The sequence below is a fragment of the Mastomys coucha genome, unplaced genomic scaffold (genome assembly GCF_008632895.1).
Source record: "Mastomys coucha isolate ucsf_1 unplaced genomic scaffold, UCSF_Mcou_1 pScaffold10, whole genome shotgun sequence".
Lineage (NCBI taxonomy): Eukaryota > Metazoa > Chordata > Mammalia > Rodentia > Muridae > Mastomys > Mastomys coucha.
Window position 1 is genome coordinate 5,956,649 of NW_022196892.1, and position 16,537 is coordinate 5,973,185.

Sequence of the window (16,537 nt, forward strand, 5' to 3'; positions counted from 1 at the left end):
CATCCCCAGGAACAGGTTATTATTCCATTAACAATCAGCACAGAGTTGCTGTGGTCTTCCATGACCTTTCAGCAGGTTTCCCTGAAGGATTCAGTTGTTTCTTTCTGAAATCCAGGATACAACAGGAGTTATTTGACCTTGGAGTAATTTGGTAGTTTACCATTTCAGCCTTGTTTAAAACAACAGCAGCAGCAACAACAACAACTAAACAAGCAAAAATATCCATAAATACAAATCCTTGTTTTTTTTTTAAATAGATACATTCTTAGTACATACTGAAATAGTAAAAATGGGAGTAAATATTGACATAATTCTAAAGGAATTATGGAATATAAATATGTATTAGAAGATTGAAAATATAGAATAGAAAACCTCGGGAATGACCTGGGAAGTATCAGGCTAGCAATAACTAGCCCCCAAACAGAGCTTTCATATCAAGGGTTTGTCACCAGCTGTGAGAGCCAGTCATCTGTGCTGCTCTGTAGGAGTACTGGTTCCTAGCATGAGGTCCTTGGGCCCCTAAGTTGGTCTATTACAACATAGGAAGATGTGTCCAGAACTGTAGATACAGTTTTTAAATATACGTGTGGACACTTTTTGTTGGACTTGGTCTAGAGATTGCAATAATTTTCCCAGGACAAACTGAAGCAGAAGAGAAGCTCATAGGCATTCTGCATATCATCCATGCCATTGTGGCCTTTGAGGTGACCACAATGAGATTTCCCACAAAACAGTTTCACTTCATTCCAATTCCACGACAAATTTGTTAAGGAACAGCTAAGCTGACACTGTTATTCTTTTTAGTTAAACAATGTAAAACTTTTATTCTATCCTTAGCTAGAGGTCAAGTTGGTGTTTTTTGCTTTGTTTTATTTTGTTCTTCCTCAAAAAGCTTCTGAATTACACAATAGAAATTGTTCCCATTGTTCTGAGAATTGACTGATCATAAGATGTTTCATGGTATTTTAACTTTTTGACCATAAACACATAATATGTACCTTTCCCATAATCATAAAAATAACTGCAAAATTCTTTTTTAACTACTTGCTTGTTTGCTATTAAAAGGCTTTTCTGTTTCTGGTCTGAACTGCTTTCATCCTCCTCCTCCCAAGGAGAGTAAGTGTAAGTCTGGACTGGACTGAAATAAAATTTTCACTTTACAACACCTTGATATTAGCTCTTGGTTTTCAACACCATGGTATACTTATATTTTCAAACTCTTTGAATAGTTGTAACTCTCAGTACTCCCATTTACCTGTTCTGTCCTAGGTCTTTTTCCCTTTACTCTGACAGGTCTTACATGAATGAGGACATGTTTGTTTCTTTCTGTCTCTGTTTTTATGGTGGTGCTAGAATCATACCTGGATTGCTAAGCATGCTAGGCAAGTGAGTGAGCTATCACTAACCTACACACTAGCCCACTATTGCCTTTTAATCTAATGTACATCTCTATTTGATGCTCACTTGAGTGATATTTGCTGAGCCCCTTAAACTACTTTGGTAACAAACTTCTGAGTTTTTCTTCCTCTTTAGAACAAGAGAAGTCTTACTAACCAGTGCCTATCAAACGCATGCAATGGACACTGCACTGGACACTACGCTCACCCCCACGCTATTTCTGGACTGTGGATCTTTATTTGCCTTTTTCTGTCTCTCCCCTGAGTTCCTCAAATTCCCGATGTCGATGTCCCTTGTGCATTGAATGCATTGTTTGATGTCTCTTTCATTTATAAGACACTTCCCTGTGGAACCCTCACAGAACTCCTTCCCAGTGCAATGGGAATCTCCCTTTTAAAATTCTCCACACTCGATATGTGTGTTGTGCATGTATTCCTGTGTGTAACAGTGGGCAGGGCTAGGATCACTTCAATTACAGGTATATATTATCATTTCCCACTTTACTTGGGGATTTGAACTCATATCCTCTGGCTTGGAAGCAGGGGGTTTATCCACTAAGTGACCTCCTGGGTCTCTCTTGGCTTCCCTCGGTTGTCTTTGGTTCTCATGAACAAAAAAGATAAGTCTGATAAGGCTTTAATTTTAAGGAACAGTGGAACATGCTCAGGAGCCAGGATTCTTAGAAAAGATTACTCTTTCCCTTCCTGAACCTCATGGCTCATGTCTGTTATCCCTTCCGCAGTGCTGAGGCGGATGACAAATACAGATGCCTCTGCTTATAACTACATGAACTACCCTTGTCCTCAGTACTCAGAAACCAAAACCAATATAGTAAGCCTTAAGTAATTTGATGTATTTTATTGCCACTTGGATTTAATCAATAGCAAAACGTTTTTGGAAAAGATGGTAGAATTTTCCCTGTTACATAGGAACTAATGACCTCCACATAGCATATATAATCCTGTAGGCTATGGTGATCTTTCATCTCATTAAACCATAATGAGAAAAAGGAGTTCTCTCATAATGAGGCAGAACAAAATGGGCCCTTAGAAAAAAATCAATAAAAGATTATTAAGAAAGAAAATGTTTGTCAAAGAGAATATATTTTCTGGTAAGTACTGTGACATTATAGTAGTAGAACAGGTATAGGCTGGCTGACAGTAAGAGGGGCTACCTTCAGGTATCTTGATTAAGGGTATTTTTAACTTTCTCTTTCTCCCCACTTCTCTGCCCCCTCTTTCCTGTCTTCATACTTCTTAAGATAGGGTCTAACAATGTAGCCCTGTCTGTCCTGGAACTCACTGTCTAGACCAGGTTGGCTTTGAACTCCCAGAGATCCACCTGCTTCTGCCTCCCAAAGGCTGGAATGAAAGGCATATGTCCCTAAACCCAGACACTGAATGTTCTTTTTAAAACACCAAAGCAGTTTTTATTTACATCAATTTAAATTTTATGCTGAATTCTGTCTCTATACATACACTCCAAATGATCATTAGTTTAAAATTGTTTAATGATAATAACCTTCAAATATTCATAAACAATGAGGCTACTTCCCCTGCAACTCAGTTCTTGAGTAGCATTCCTTTCACACTCTCTGCATAGATCACATATAGTTTTTCCCATAACGTAAGTTGTTATGTATAGCTCAACAGTATTCAATACAAAAGACATCGCAATGCTTACTACATATAAAATAGCAATAATTCAATATGATTTCTAATTATTCCATGTATTTTTCTGATTTTTCTTCATTTTCTTGAAAAAAAAATCTAGACTTTAAAAAATTCACACACTTGTACCTAAAAGTTTGTCCAAAATTGTTTGATATTTATTTGCAAGGAATGTCTCAATATTGTGTACTGTCCTCCCACTTGAGGTATGTAATATTTAATCATTTCTCACTTTGCAATCTGCCGTCAATGAATACAATTGATTTGTTAGAGATTGTGTCTTAGTCAGCCAAAGATGTTGCAACAAAGTTCCAAAGGCTTGTCAGTTTAAACATTAGAAATATATATATATATAACTGTTATATATACATATATATGTATACACATACACACACACATATATATACATACATATATATATATGTATATATATATATATACATATATATATATTACAGTTTTGGGCAACAAGGAGAGCAAATTCAAAGTTCTGGAAGTCTGGGCTTCATTTCCAGTTTCCTCTCCTGTGTGCTTACTGAATGCATTTAGAGATCAAGAGCAGAAGAGAGCTCACTTCACCAGGTGGTAGTGGTGCACACCTTTAATCCCAGTATTCAGGAGACAGAGGCAGGCAGATCTCTATGAGTTTGAGGCCAGCATATTTTATAAACTTAATTCCAAGACAGCCAGGGCTGTTATAACAAGAAATCCTGTCAATAAATAATTAAATAAGTAAATAAATAAGTAAATAAATAAATAAAGAAGGGACTCTTCTGTTTCTTCTTATGAGGACACTAATCCTCCTGGAAAAGGCCTCATCCATATGACTTTATTCAATATATGTAGTTAAATAGAAATATATACATTTCTAATGGTTTTTTTCTTTTTTCTTTTTTTCTTTTCTTTCCTTTTTTTTTCTCTTTCTTTCTTTCTTTTTTTTTTAGTTTTTCAAGACAGGGTTTCTCTGTGTAGCCCTGGCTTTCCTGGAACTCACTCTGTAGACCAGGCTGGCCTCAAACTCAGAAATCTGCCTGTCTCTGCCTCCCAAGTGCTGGGATTAAAGGCATGCCCCACCACCGCCTGACATTTCTAATGTTTAAATCAACAAGCCTGTGGTACTTTGGTGTAGCAGCTTTGGTTGACTAAGATACAATCTTAAATATTCCAATTGTATTCATTCATTCTACACTGACTTCTTTTGTGGCACCAACTCCAAAGTCAGACACACCAGGACTTAGGTTTTAAGATATAATGCATTTAGTTCCTGATTACAAGGGGTCAATATATAATTTTATCAAAGCTTTACATTCTTAACTAAGAAATTTTGCCATGAGAATGTCTTTCTCAACTTTGAACACATGTTCTTAAAGAAAATAGATGATGAATGGTGTTTTTTAAAATAGGTTTAAACTGTTTGTTCACATTACCCTTTAATAGTAACCAATTAAAATTTGTTTTTACTATGATTATGAACCTGTAGATTTTAGTTGTTGTTTTCTTCCTGTGCAAGTATGGATGAAGTCACTTGACTTCTCTACAGCATGGCTTTGCTGGCTCTACAATAAGGATAAGGATGGTTGCTGATTTACAGACAAAGGAGGTGACGGTGACAGTGAAATTTCTAGGGCATTGCTGGCTTTAAAGAAGCAGCTGCTAAGCTCACTATGTAATTATAGAGGATAACATGGCTTTCGGATACTCTTTATCTGCTCTGATAGAATGTCTGGTCTTATGTATTGAATGTTTTTCAGTAGGAAAATGTGCCCTTTTTTTCTGAGACAATGTCTCACAATGTAACACTGTCTGTTCTGAACACTGTCTCGACGTAGATCAGGCTGGCCTCAGATTCACAGATCTATCTGCCTCTGCCACCTCAGTACTGATGCTGCGTGTGTTCCACTATGCTTAGCTTGCTAGCAATTTTTTTGACTTTCTACTTAGGTTTCTTTTCCATCAAGAATAAAAATTATATATCACGGCAAGTTTCCTATTGTTAAAGGGTTAGCTACTAGACAAGAATTGTATTTAAGATCTGGACACTGGTTTGCAGGTTATGAGATCAGAATAAGTGTATGCATGTGTTCAAGGCTGACTGTAAAAGAAGAATTGATCAAAGGAGTAGGACACAGAAAGGTAATCAAATAAGAATGCATAATTATTTGCATGTTCTAAAGTATTCTGAATAGAAATGGTTGTGTGACACTTCTAGGATTCCCTCTGTTAAGTGATGATGTCTGCGAATATACGTATGACTGTCATGGCTAAGCTTTGATCTCATTTAGTAGCGAGGATAAAATATCTTTCCCCGCCAGGCAGTGTAGTGCACGCCTTTAATCCCAGCACTGGGGAGGCAGAGGCAGGTGGATTTCTGAGTTCGAGGCCAGCCTGGTCTACAGAGTGAGTTCCAGGACAGCCAGGGCACAAAGAGAAACCTTGTCTCGAAAAAAAAAAAATCTTCCCCCCTTAAATGGACTGCTACTATTCTATTAATGGCACCATTTACTTTCATTAAATTAGGAGTAGTTCTTTTTTTATTTTTTTTTTCAAGAAAGGAAGACGAAGGGATATGAGAGTAATGGTTGCTTAATGACTCTTCTGTCTGGTGAAGACACTAATTGAATACATCCAATTGATCATGGATCAATATTTTGTCTAAAACAACCAGACAGTATTCTAGGTTGTGTTGTGGGTGTAAGCACAACTCTATGTGATGAAATATTTACAATTAAAAAGGCAAGCTAACTACTCTGAATTAAAACAGAACTGGATCCTAACAGGAATTTTATTTCCAAAAAATACTGGCCATTGCATTCTGGATCTGCTACAAAAACAAGGAGGACTGATGGTCATGACTCACCTTTATGGCTTGCTTCTGGCAAAGAATAGTTTTTGCTCACATATTCAAGTGAGCACCACTGAATTGCAGAATAATGACTCTGTGCCAGGAGTTTATTTTGCTCATTTTCTTGTCAAATAGAAGTGTGTAATTAACATTTCTATTATTAATTATTTTCTTTACTGCACTAAGGTATACATAGAGGTGCATTACTCTGCTTTCTGTTGCTATAGCAAAATACCCAAGAGTAGAGCTTCATAAACAAAGCTTATTCATCTGAAACATTGGGATGCTATAACCTTAGAGAGAGTTGTTGTAATTGAAGTGGCCTCCAATATGTCAAATCTCAGATGGCTTTGAGGCAGGAAGGCAAAAAAAGAGGGAGGGATCCCAAGGCTAGATAACGGTAGCCTAATAATGGGAAATCCATCTTTCTTGTTTACAACACCCTTATAGGAACTAACCAGAGCCTTACAGTAACTACCTTGATCTCTCCCAAGGGCTATGCTGTCTAATAACAAGTCTAAATTTGTTCTGTGTAATTGCTTAGAAGCCAGCTAAATTTATATTTCTAAGAAAAGGAGGACAGGTATATGTGGTTATTCAAAAAAGCATAATACAAAACAATTAAAACAGAAGTTCTTTTTCTAATTTTATTCTCAGTAGTAATGGCTAAGAGCCCTCAAATACTTTCTCTCTAGAGCTTCCCTGTGCTGATGAATATATATCTATTTGTTTGAATATCTTCTATAAGTGCTGTACATTTGTGTTATGCTTTTTTCTTTTTTAGTTTACAAAAGGTTATATACAATGTAACACTTTCTAACAGCAATTCATCTTTTTAAAAATAATATATTTTGAGATTATAATATAATTATATAACTTTCCTCTTTCCCTCCTTCAAACCTTTCCACAAACACTGCCTTCCCCACTCACTTTCAAATTCATGGCTTTTTTTTCTTTTTACTTTGTTGTTACTTACACACACACATACATACACCACACACACACACACACACACAGAGAGAGAGAGAGAGAGAGAGAGATATTTAGGGCTAAGCATTTGGCATTTGTTAACCAGTTGCCAACTGGTGTGTTCTTTCCTAGGGAAAGATAGTTTCTCCCACTCTCAGTACCCCTTAATTGCCTGTAGTTCTTTGACTAGAGTTGAAGTCTTTTGAACTTTTCTTTGTTTACCTTAACATGTCTATTGGTAAAATGCTCAGGGTTAAGCAGCTGTGTTTGTGAGACTTCATGACAGTTCTGAGACACAATCTCATAGGAAATTCCTTCTTCCTCTATCTGTCATAATACTTTAGGCTCTTTTCCACAACAATCCTACCAGACATGACTTCATTCTTGTTGAGGAGACATTAAGTTCAATTAGAAAGCTATTGGTTAGTACAAAGGTATGAATGCCAGCACTGTGCCCTTAGGGTTATCATGCCAGGCTGGTCACTGTTGTGGTTCATAGGCATCAGGACTGGGTAGAACTGTTGGTTGCTTCTCTCTTTTATGTAGCATCTTTGCTACCATAAAGGCTAAAAAAGAAGAGGGGACTTTCAAGTTACTTCCAAGTATAACCATCTATTGCAGCTTTTCTTCATGATTTTATTTTTATATTCATGAAGCTAATTTCCAAATTGCTTCATTGTTTCTGCCTTATATTTATTTTAAATATTTGTACCAATTTTATGTAGGAAAATAAAAATCAAGTACAAATGGAAATTTCTGTCTACTTAGCCCACTGCACGTAGCTGCAGAACCCTACTAGCACTGTCAAGGAAAAGATGACTAAATGCTGAATGGGTGTGGCTCTGCTGACTTGCTTCAGTGACATACCAGAGATGCTTGATTTATGATTACTGGCCCCAGCCACCATCAACAATCATAACAACCTAGCCCTAGACTTTCAAGTGTATTGACTAGAAGCTCCTTTTATTTGTTTAAGTCGTTTCTGTCACCTATAGCCAAGTGCTTTGGTAAGTGGCTATTCCTAGGTGGCAGAATTAAGAAAACAAAAGTAGAAGCTTCTTTTGTCATGAAACTAAGTTGAAGTACCCCCACCTTGATGGCCAATATGTCATACCAAGAAGCAATTCTTCAGGTTTACTTTAGCCTAGAAAGATCACACGTAGCTCAGGCACACAGTTTTTAGTATCATGACATGGAATGTAGTGTAGGTGATATATCAGAGACACCCAAGGATACATATAATCAAGAAAGACAAAAATCATATAATTATTTTTGGGGAAAGAATGGTGTATGTATATTCATACATGTGTATGTACATATGTGGTATATGGAGGTGACTATGTGTGCAGATACATGTTTGTGTAGAAGGTAGAGTACAAACTCAGATGTTCTTGCCCAGGTGCTATCCAGCTTTTCTTGAGCCAGCATCTCTCACTGAACTCGAACTTGCCAAGGAGGCTACTGGCTGACTATAAAGCCCAAGAAATCTGCCTGTCTTTCCCTCCTGAGTGACCAGATTTTTTTTTTGTACAAAGGAAATGGGGGTTCAAGCTCTCATACTTGCAAGGCAAGCACTTTGTGGACTGGGCCATCTACTCAACCCCATGAAAAGAAAGATTGATACACTTGGTTTCAATATCCTCAAATTAAATAGAATTCTACTTACTTTCAAGGACCAATTTGCATTTTATTTCCAGGGAAATAACCAATTTGAGGTTTTACAATATTGGTCACAAAAAGTCTTTGGGGTCAAAATAGTTCATGTGAGTTCATTAATATAAACTGATGGCTTTAAGGCTGCCTGGCCCATTTCCTTGAAAAGTTCTCTTGCCAGTAGAAGAAAAATTGAAAAGAGGGTTAAATAAAGTTCAGCCAAAATGGAAGGTTAAGCTGCAAGGTGCTCCAGGGAAGCTAGTTGGGGACAGGTGTTTGCGTGTGTGTGTGTGTGTGTGTGTGTGTGTGTGTGTGTGTGTGTGTGTGTGTAAAGTTAGGACTCTGCTATGGAGTTTGGCTTGCATTGGAAATATTTTATACTATGTAGTTCTCATGTTTTCAAGGCTAGTATTGAAGTCATCAACTCTATAAACAGCTGTGTTCCCAGTAATGCTCTTCATGGGTACTGAGGACTAGTGTTTCATCAGCCCAAGTCAAATCACAAAAGGAGGGGCTTTTCAGAGAGGGAAAAGGAGGGTTTGGACCCCTTGATCTTCTATCTGTGGAAAGGTTGAGCTGTTCAAAAGTAAGAAAGCCAACATCCCCAGCTGTGAGAGGCTAGCAATTAAAAGGAGGGACTTGTCAAGTATAATTGGCATAATCTACTCACAGCAGGCTGTTCAAATATTTGGAGCAGCATGACACTAGTCCCTTCTCCCAAAGGAAGGCATATGTTGCTGTAAAGGGGAGTCTGGGATGCTGAGACAAGCATCCAGCTTTGTTCTGCCGAAGCTCATCCAGCCCTCTCTTGGCCTTCTCAATCTTAATGTGCTACAGAAAGCCTCTTCAGCAGGTCCATGGTAGCTACTTATGCATAAGTCCTTCCATAGCATGTGTCAGGTCACATCATTGAGATGAAAGAGCATGGGCTTTAAAGAAAGGCCAATATGAATTTAAACTGGGACAATTTCACTTAGCAACCATCAATGTGACTTTGGTTGTACTCTTTGGTCTTATCTTCCTCGTCTGTGAGATAAGGGTATAGACTGTTAAGTGAACTGATAATATACTTACAAGAGAAACTGACACTGAGGATCAATAAAATGCTGGTGTGTGTGTGTGTGTGTGTGTGTTTGGGTGTACATGTATTCTACAACTTCAACTGTCTTCCATCATTTGCTTTCAACATGGTCTTATATTATCCTGGAACTTTACTAAATAGGCTAGCCTAGCTGACCAGCACCTTTCCAGGGAAATACTTATCTCTGTCTCCCATCTCACCATTACTGAAACTATGATCACTCACCACACCACTATGTCCAGTATTTTTTTTATTTTGGGGGATCTAAATGCAGGACCTTAGACTCAGGCCCAAGTTCTTGACATACCAAGCTATCTCCTTAACTCCAGATAGGGATATTTCATTATTCCCTTTTCCATTAATATTACCTTGATAACAGTAATGATCCACCTATATTATTTCAGCACAGGAGGACTACATAGATATGGAGGCATAGTCCTCTTTATATCGGGTTTTGCCAATTGTCAAGGAGAGTGAGACCTATTCTCCTCTTCCAGCTATTTCCAATCCACACTTTACAAGGCCTCTAGTGTGGCTTTGTATACTGTATCTAGTTGGTCACACCACCTCCCTCTGAAGAAACCTAGAATCTATTACAAATGATGCTTCTTTACAAAATTCTTACAGTCTATTGTTTGTCTCTGCTGAAAATAAGCTATCAGTTGCAAGTGCTAGGCTCTGCTGTCATAACACGAAAGCAGTCATGGAGTGTTCAGCTGGGGATGGCGCAGGAGCCATAGTTCTTGGGCTCTCCCTGAAACAATATTTAACAGGCTTCTACCTGCCTCTAGAACAGACAGTCTGACATTCCCATTTAGTGCTAGCTACAATTGTGCCAACTTCCCAGCCCAAGTGGTAGTATGTGCTTTTGCTATAAACTAGATAAATGAGTAATTGAGTAAAAACAAATGAATAAAAGAACAATATTTTTGGACACAGCCCTAGCAGTGTGAAAGTTTTAGCCAGGGTACTGAAGACAATGTTGTGCAGGAGTGCCTCTGATTCTGCAGTCCTCTTCCCTTCCAAGCTCAGGTATTCTGACAATGGTTAAAATGTCTTGGAAACTGGTACACAGTAAATCACAATTTCACCGCTGGAGATCTGGTTGTTGGTAAGCACAGCCTGTTGATGACATAAGCAGTAATTTTCCCACTCCCCTTCCTGCCATTCTTCTTACTCCCACCCATTTATTGCCAAGTATCCTCCATGCCAGAGGTTGTATACCAGACTCTGGGGAGAAATCCCCTTCCTGGCTATGCTCCACACTTTACAAAAAACACTACTTAGCCTCATATTTTGTCGTCTTCAAAAATATTGCTGGAACGGTGGATCAGTGGTTAAGAGCACTGACTGCTCTTCCAGAAGTTGTGAGTTCAAAAATATTGCTTTCAACTCTGACTTTCCAAATAGCCAGGAGGGTTAATAGCATTGTTGCATGATATTCCTCTTCCAGCCATCGCACTCCCATGAGGGAGCTGTCTGTCCTGCTTTGAGAGGAAAGTTGGTGTCACTCTGTGCAACAGTTGCCACTCCTGCTATGCATCATGGTTCACAGATACCTATTAAACCATCAATTCAGACCAGGGCCATCCATCATCCCAGACAGAAATGAAATGAGAATTCATTGCGGGAGACTTAATTTGCTCTCCTGAGCTCAGAGGAGGTGAATGATTAGGCCAGTAGTTAGGACATTGATTATCTTAGAATATGTTGGTGAGGGGGGTGTTAGCTTCCTGCTCTGAAAATTGAAATCCCCACAAAAAATGGGAACTCAAAGATTTTATAATGCTACTTGCATAGTTAAATTAATGTTGTCGGAGGTCACACCTTCAGTTGCCTAGAAAGGTGAGCCAGGTGCACTGCATTGTGGGACAATAAGCACTGAGTTAGCTGAGGGTTGATGTGCAGAGGCCAGAGTAACTAACACATTGATTGTATATGCCCAGGCATCCATGAATTCTGGGTCCTCATTTTTCTCCATTGCTTACAGCCCATCCAGAGCCATGCCAGTTGAAACTCTCACTCAGGTTCTGCTCACACACTTTCCACTATCACCCCACCCCTTCCAACTTTTGTCCCTCCTAGGTTACATAGGACCCACTGCCAGGCTTTATGTTACCCTTGATGCATTTTGGTCATACATCTTTTCTACTTCCTAGAAGAGGATCTTGTCTATGTTGTGAAATGTTGTTTTGTAAATAAAGCTGAACATCCTCAGGACTATCTTCCTTGTGCTAACGTTTGTGACTTTTCAGCCTTAGTTGTCAAGCTAGGAAGATTCTTGCATCTTTCAAAGTCCTCCTAAAGTCCTCAATCTATTCATCTGAGGGAGAAGAGGGGAAGAAAGAAAGGACAAGAGGGAGCAAAGGAGAGAGGGAGGAAGGGAAAGATGGAGTGAAGGAGAGAGGGAAAGAAGGAGGGAGGGAGAGAGAAGGAGAGAGGGTGGGAAGGAGGGAGGGAGGGAGAGAAAGGAGGGAAGGATATAGATGATAGGGAAAAGTGAGAGGATATTAAGGCCTGTTCTCTTTTGCTAGTGAGATAGCTGCAGGCACTTGTGAGAGAATCGGGACAAAGTTGGAGAATGCCAAGTTGCTCTCAGCGTGCATTTCTGAATAGTTTGACTGTTAACTCTACTCTCATGGAAAACACATTGCTTCCCACATAATTCTAGAGCAGACAGAAGTGCTGTCTCAAAGGCATCCTGATGCTCACCTCCACTCTCCTGTTGTCTGAGGTGAGGCAAGCAGATTTTCTTCTCGAGTTTCAGTTTCCTGAGCGGCATGAGATGAATAGCCTGGTGTGGCCATAAGAAGAAGGAGTGAAAATGAATGGTTTTTAACATTTGTTGGAGGCCTTGAATCTATGACTTAGATCCTCAGCAACCCTGTGAGATACAAACATCATTCTTACCTTTTCACCATCAAAACTGAACTCGTTGAACTTTCCTCCTTGCCTCTGTCCCTTTTTTGAAAACCCTTTCTCTCTCAAATTTGTCTCCCCTCCCCTCATTTGTTTTCAAGATGTTGGTTTAAAGCAGAATCTTCAGGCATAACTTTCTCTCCTATTCTCTTTTCCAAGCACGTGACAGCTTGCAATTATTTCTATAGCTGGGCAGAGACTGCCTTTTTTATGACATACTTGACTCTCTGTACTTTAACAATGGTACATAGTAAATAGCCCATTACATGCCTGTTGAATAAACCAGTGGGTTAGACTTGGCTTACCAAGGACCATTGTTTAGAAAAGCAGGGTGATTTGCTTAGGGTCTCCTGGCTTGGAAATAGGCTCAAAGTCAGATGTGCTTGGTTGTGCCACCCAGGGTAAAAAACTTACGTGGAGCACTGGAAATAGCCACTGCACCTTCCTCTACAATACCAGTGAATTCTGCCCTCTCCCATCCCAAGGAGCTAAGTCCTCTTTCCTCACTGTTTTGATGTTTCCTAATTCCTTCAATGGTATATTACGCTGGAGTTGATTTCACTTTTCTAAGTATGGAATTAACCATCCCTGTAGTAAGTTATATACACAGCAGGACCTGACTCTCCCAGTGTTCTGTTTAATCCTTGCCAAACACATATGAGTCTGATATCAGTCACACAGTGTGATTTTCTTTTAATCAGGGAGGACAGCAGGGAATAAGAAAGTTAATCCAAAAGCTATAGGTATCATATTTAACTGGAGTATGATGTCTTGTGCAAAGCTTGATAAAGATTAGAGGAAAAAGTAATGATGTGCATGGTCTCAATAGTCTAACTCCTCCTTCCCGCCTATGTAGTGTTCCAAACAAGTTAGTAACTAGTCATCACTGCGTGTAGGCTCATTACCTATTAGTAACAATAAGATCCTACTAAAAAGTCTTAACTGTACATAAAGCACTTACTCATTATAAGATTAGCACAGAAACTTTATTTTAAGTACTTTCTTAAAATTATTAAATATAGAAAGTAACAAGAATTGTTCTTATGCTACACTATAAGGTCCTCAAGGAATTTTTAAATGCAACGTTTTGACATGATTATGCTATTCTGTCATATATTCAATATAGAGTTATTAATCTACACACACACACACATACACACACACACACACACACACACACACACACACACACACCTTCAGGTCATGAGGAAAGAGCAGCACACATGTTAAGTGTTTCAGAGATGAGAAACTGTAAGGAATGAAAGGTCTCTCTCTATAATGGTTTCAAGTCCACAACTCCAGTCTTGGAAAGAATTCTCACCAAATCCTCCATCTTCAAATGCTACAAGGATCTGGGATAGTCTGATCATGAGATGAAGTCTGCATGCAAGCACTAAACAATTAACTGTTTCTTTCCTGTTCCTGTCAACATTCAGAGCTGATGGAAAGGGAGCAGTCACACTTCTCTGAAGCCTGAGCGCTGAGCAACCTGTGGGATGAGGGAGTGGGCTGGAGTGGCTACTAAATGTCCATTAGTCCTTGAGCTTGGTCAAGCTGGAAAGCAAAGAAAAACAAAACATCAAAACAGATTTTCTTTTGACTGCATAGCTGTTAGTTCACTAGAGCTGAGATGTGTGTGTGGATCTAGCAAGGGTTTAAATCTAAATTTCCTACTTTATGGCCTGTAACAACTTATAACCATGCCCACTATTTACAATAATAATATTCATTACAGTTTACTGCATATTCACACTGTGGCAGGAGGACCCATTCTATTGGCTCCACAGGTCTAAAAGTATGAATCCATTTGCTTCCAGTATGCCTAATATATTGTTTCACAGTTTAAAAGACTGATTTTGAAAACCAATAAAACTGACACATATGCACAAAAATGGTCCCCAAAGCATAGCTTACCTTGTGAGGGGTTTATACTGTATTTTTGTCATTAACCAGTCTTTTCTTATAAATGCTAAATAAGCAATGGATGAAGCCAAATCTTAATGTATTTTCCACCAATGATGTATCTGATAGATAGCACTCATCTACATTTTGAACCTTTGGTGCAGACACTACATCCATGCCACCAGTTTCCTCCTCAGTAATTGTCTGGTTCCTATCACAAAGAAAAAATACCTCAAAGGATTAGTCCCGATGCTGTTTTATTGATGGGGAAAACAAAGCATGGAGATATTAAGTTACGTACCAAACATAATGTATCACAAGCCCTGCTCTTAATCCACATATAGCTCCCCTCAAAGTGTACTAGTGCTCCTATTGCTGAAGCAAATTAGAAGCTTTCAGTATGGATTAGTTTGAAGTGCACTGGAGTGGCTGTCTTTGGAAACGAGCAAGAAATTCTTTTAAATTCCAGCGGACTATGAAGTATCCAAGTGCGACTCTGACTTCCTTCTCCCGTTAGGGGACGCCAACCCCACTCAGCATATCTTGGTGACATTTCTCCTATCTAGAAGACTGTTATACATTCATGCTTCTACGTTCATGCTTCTACTTTTGGGCGTCTCTTCCACACAGATATGTATTCCCATCAGGAAAGGGTATGACATTAACTTGTAACACTGAATCTTCCAATACCTAATTTAGAAACAGCAGACAACACAGAGATATAGCCATCTGTGGGGACTTGAGGAAAAACACCCTAAGCTCACATGCTGTGAATGGAAGCTCTTCCTTATCTGATCTTCAGTCTCCTGGCTCTAGATTTCTGAGGCCATGGTTTTACAAAAAGCATCCTACATCATTCCAAAAGAAAAACCACATTTAATTTAAAAAATAGACCCAAGTATATAAGAATAAAATGGAGGGGGAACATCTATCTGTGGGCATCAATGGGCAACTTCCAGGTCTTTGTCTATGGAATTTTGCCATCACTCTGAGGCATGGCACTAGTCGTCACACTAGTCATCATTTTCCCCCTGGCCAAGCAGCATTTCTCCAATTCACTGGTCTATTCTTCGGAGCTCCTCCAAGCCTGCTGTGATCCTCGTATTCATCCTCCTCCAGCTCAATAGGACATACTGCTGATGCTACTCGGCAGAGGGCTACAACCTCCTTCCACTAGACACTGAGCTCCAGATTATGACTTTCTTTTAGATTACCATCATCCTAATAGCTGCTTTTTCTTTTCTTTTGTTCTCTGCAGCTTTTTGCAATCTTTGCATTTGCAACATGTGGTGGCTATTCAGGTGGCCTGCGGCTGAGTGTGGACTGCGTCAACAAGACAGAAAGTAACCTCAGCATTGACATAGCCTTTGCATACCCATTCAGGTAAGGAATGGTGATCCGCACTCCTCGACCTCAAGGCATGGGGTTTTCTTCCTTCCTTCTGTGATATCTGGTAGAAAAATGTAGGCTGGGTGGGAAGAAATTCTGCTCAAGCCACAAACTGTCATTCCTAGAGTTTCTACCTACCACTCCACACTAGGAATATCTACTAAGTATACCTTCAATCCAGTATTGACTGTCCTCCAAAACTAAAGCCTTCCATTATGGCCCTGTGTAGGGGCTATCAACAGAAAGACTCCACTTATACAATTATTTTCTACAAACATAAGGTGTCTCATATTCTACTAGATTTCTGGGTTACCTATAACTTTATATTGACTATGCAATTCTGGCTGATAATCTGTTTATTGATATTGGTATCTAATAGTGTGTCTGTGTGCAGATAAGATAGTGTGTCTGCTTAGGTGAGTGCCTGTCCAACTGCATTTACTCATCCAGTGACACTTGGAGAGAAGTCCCATGACTGTTATCAGTTACAACCTGGGACATTAAAGGACAAGTTTATTTTCCCCTCACCCTCTCTCTGCTACCAAGAGTTTGAGTCCACCATACTTGAAATAAATTCATATCTTTATTGTTATACTTAACTTGATAGAAACCTTTTAAAATCCTTGTCACTTCAATATTTGTTCTATGCCTATAAAATAATGGCCAGATGCCCCTTCAGAGCTTGTTCCCAGCCTCACAGCTTGTGGATCTCTC

General features: G+C 39.1%; 1 protein-coding gene across 3 annotated transcripts in view; it reads left to right on the forward strand.

Annotated features, from left to right (window-relative positions):
- The window catches only part of Synpr (synaptoporin), a 312,429-nt gene that overhangs the window by 172,693 nt on the left and 123,199 nt on the right, over positions 1–16,537 (forward strand). For all 3 annotated transcript variants that reach the window (XM_031345205.1, XM_031345216.1, XM_031345227.1), the window contains one exon: positions 15,693–15,817. In XM_031345205.1, the coding sequence (XP_031201065.1) occupies positions 15,693–15,817 (125 nt within the window). The remainder of the gene's footprint in view (positions 1–15,692; positions 15,818–16,537) is intronic.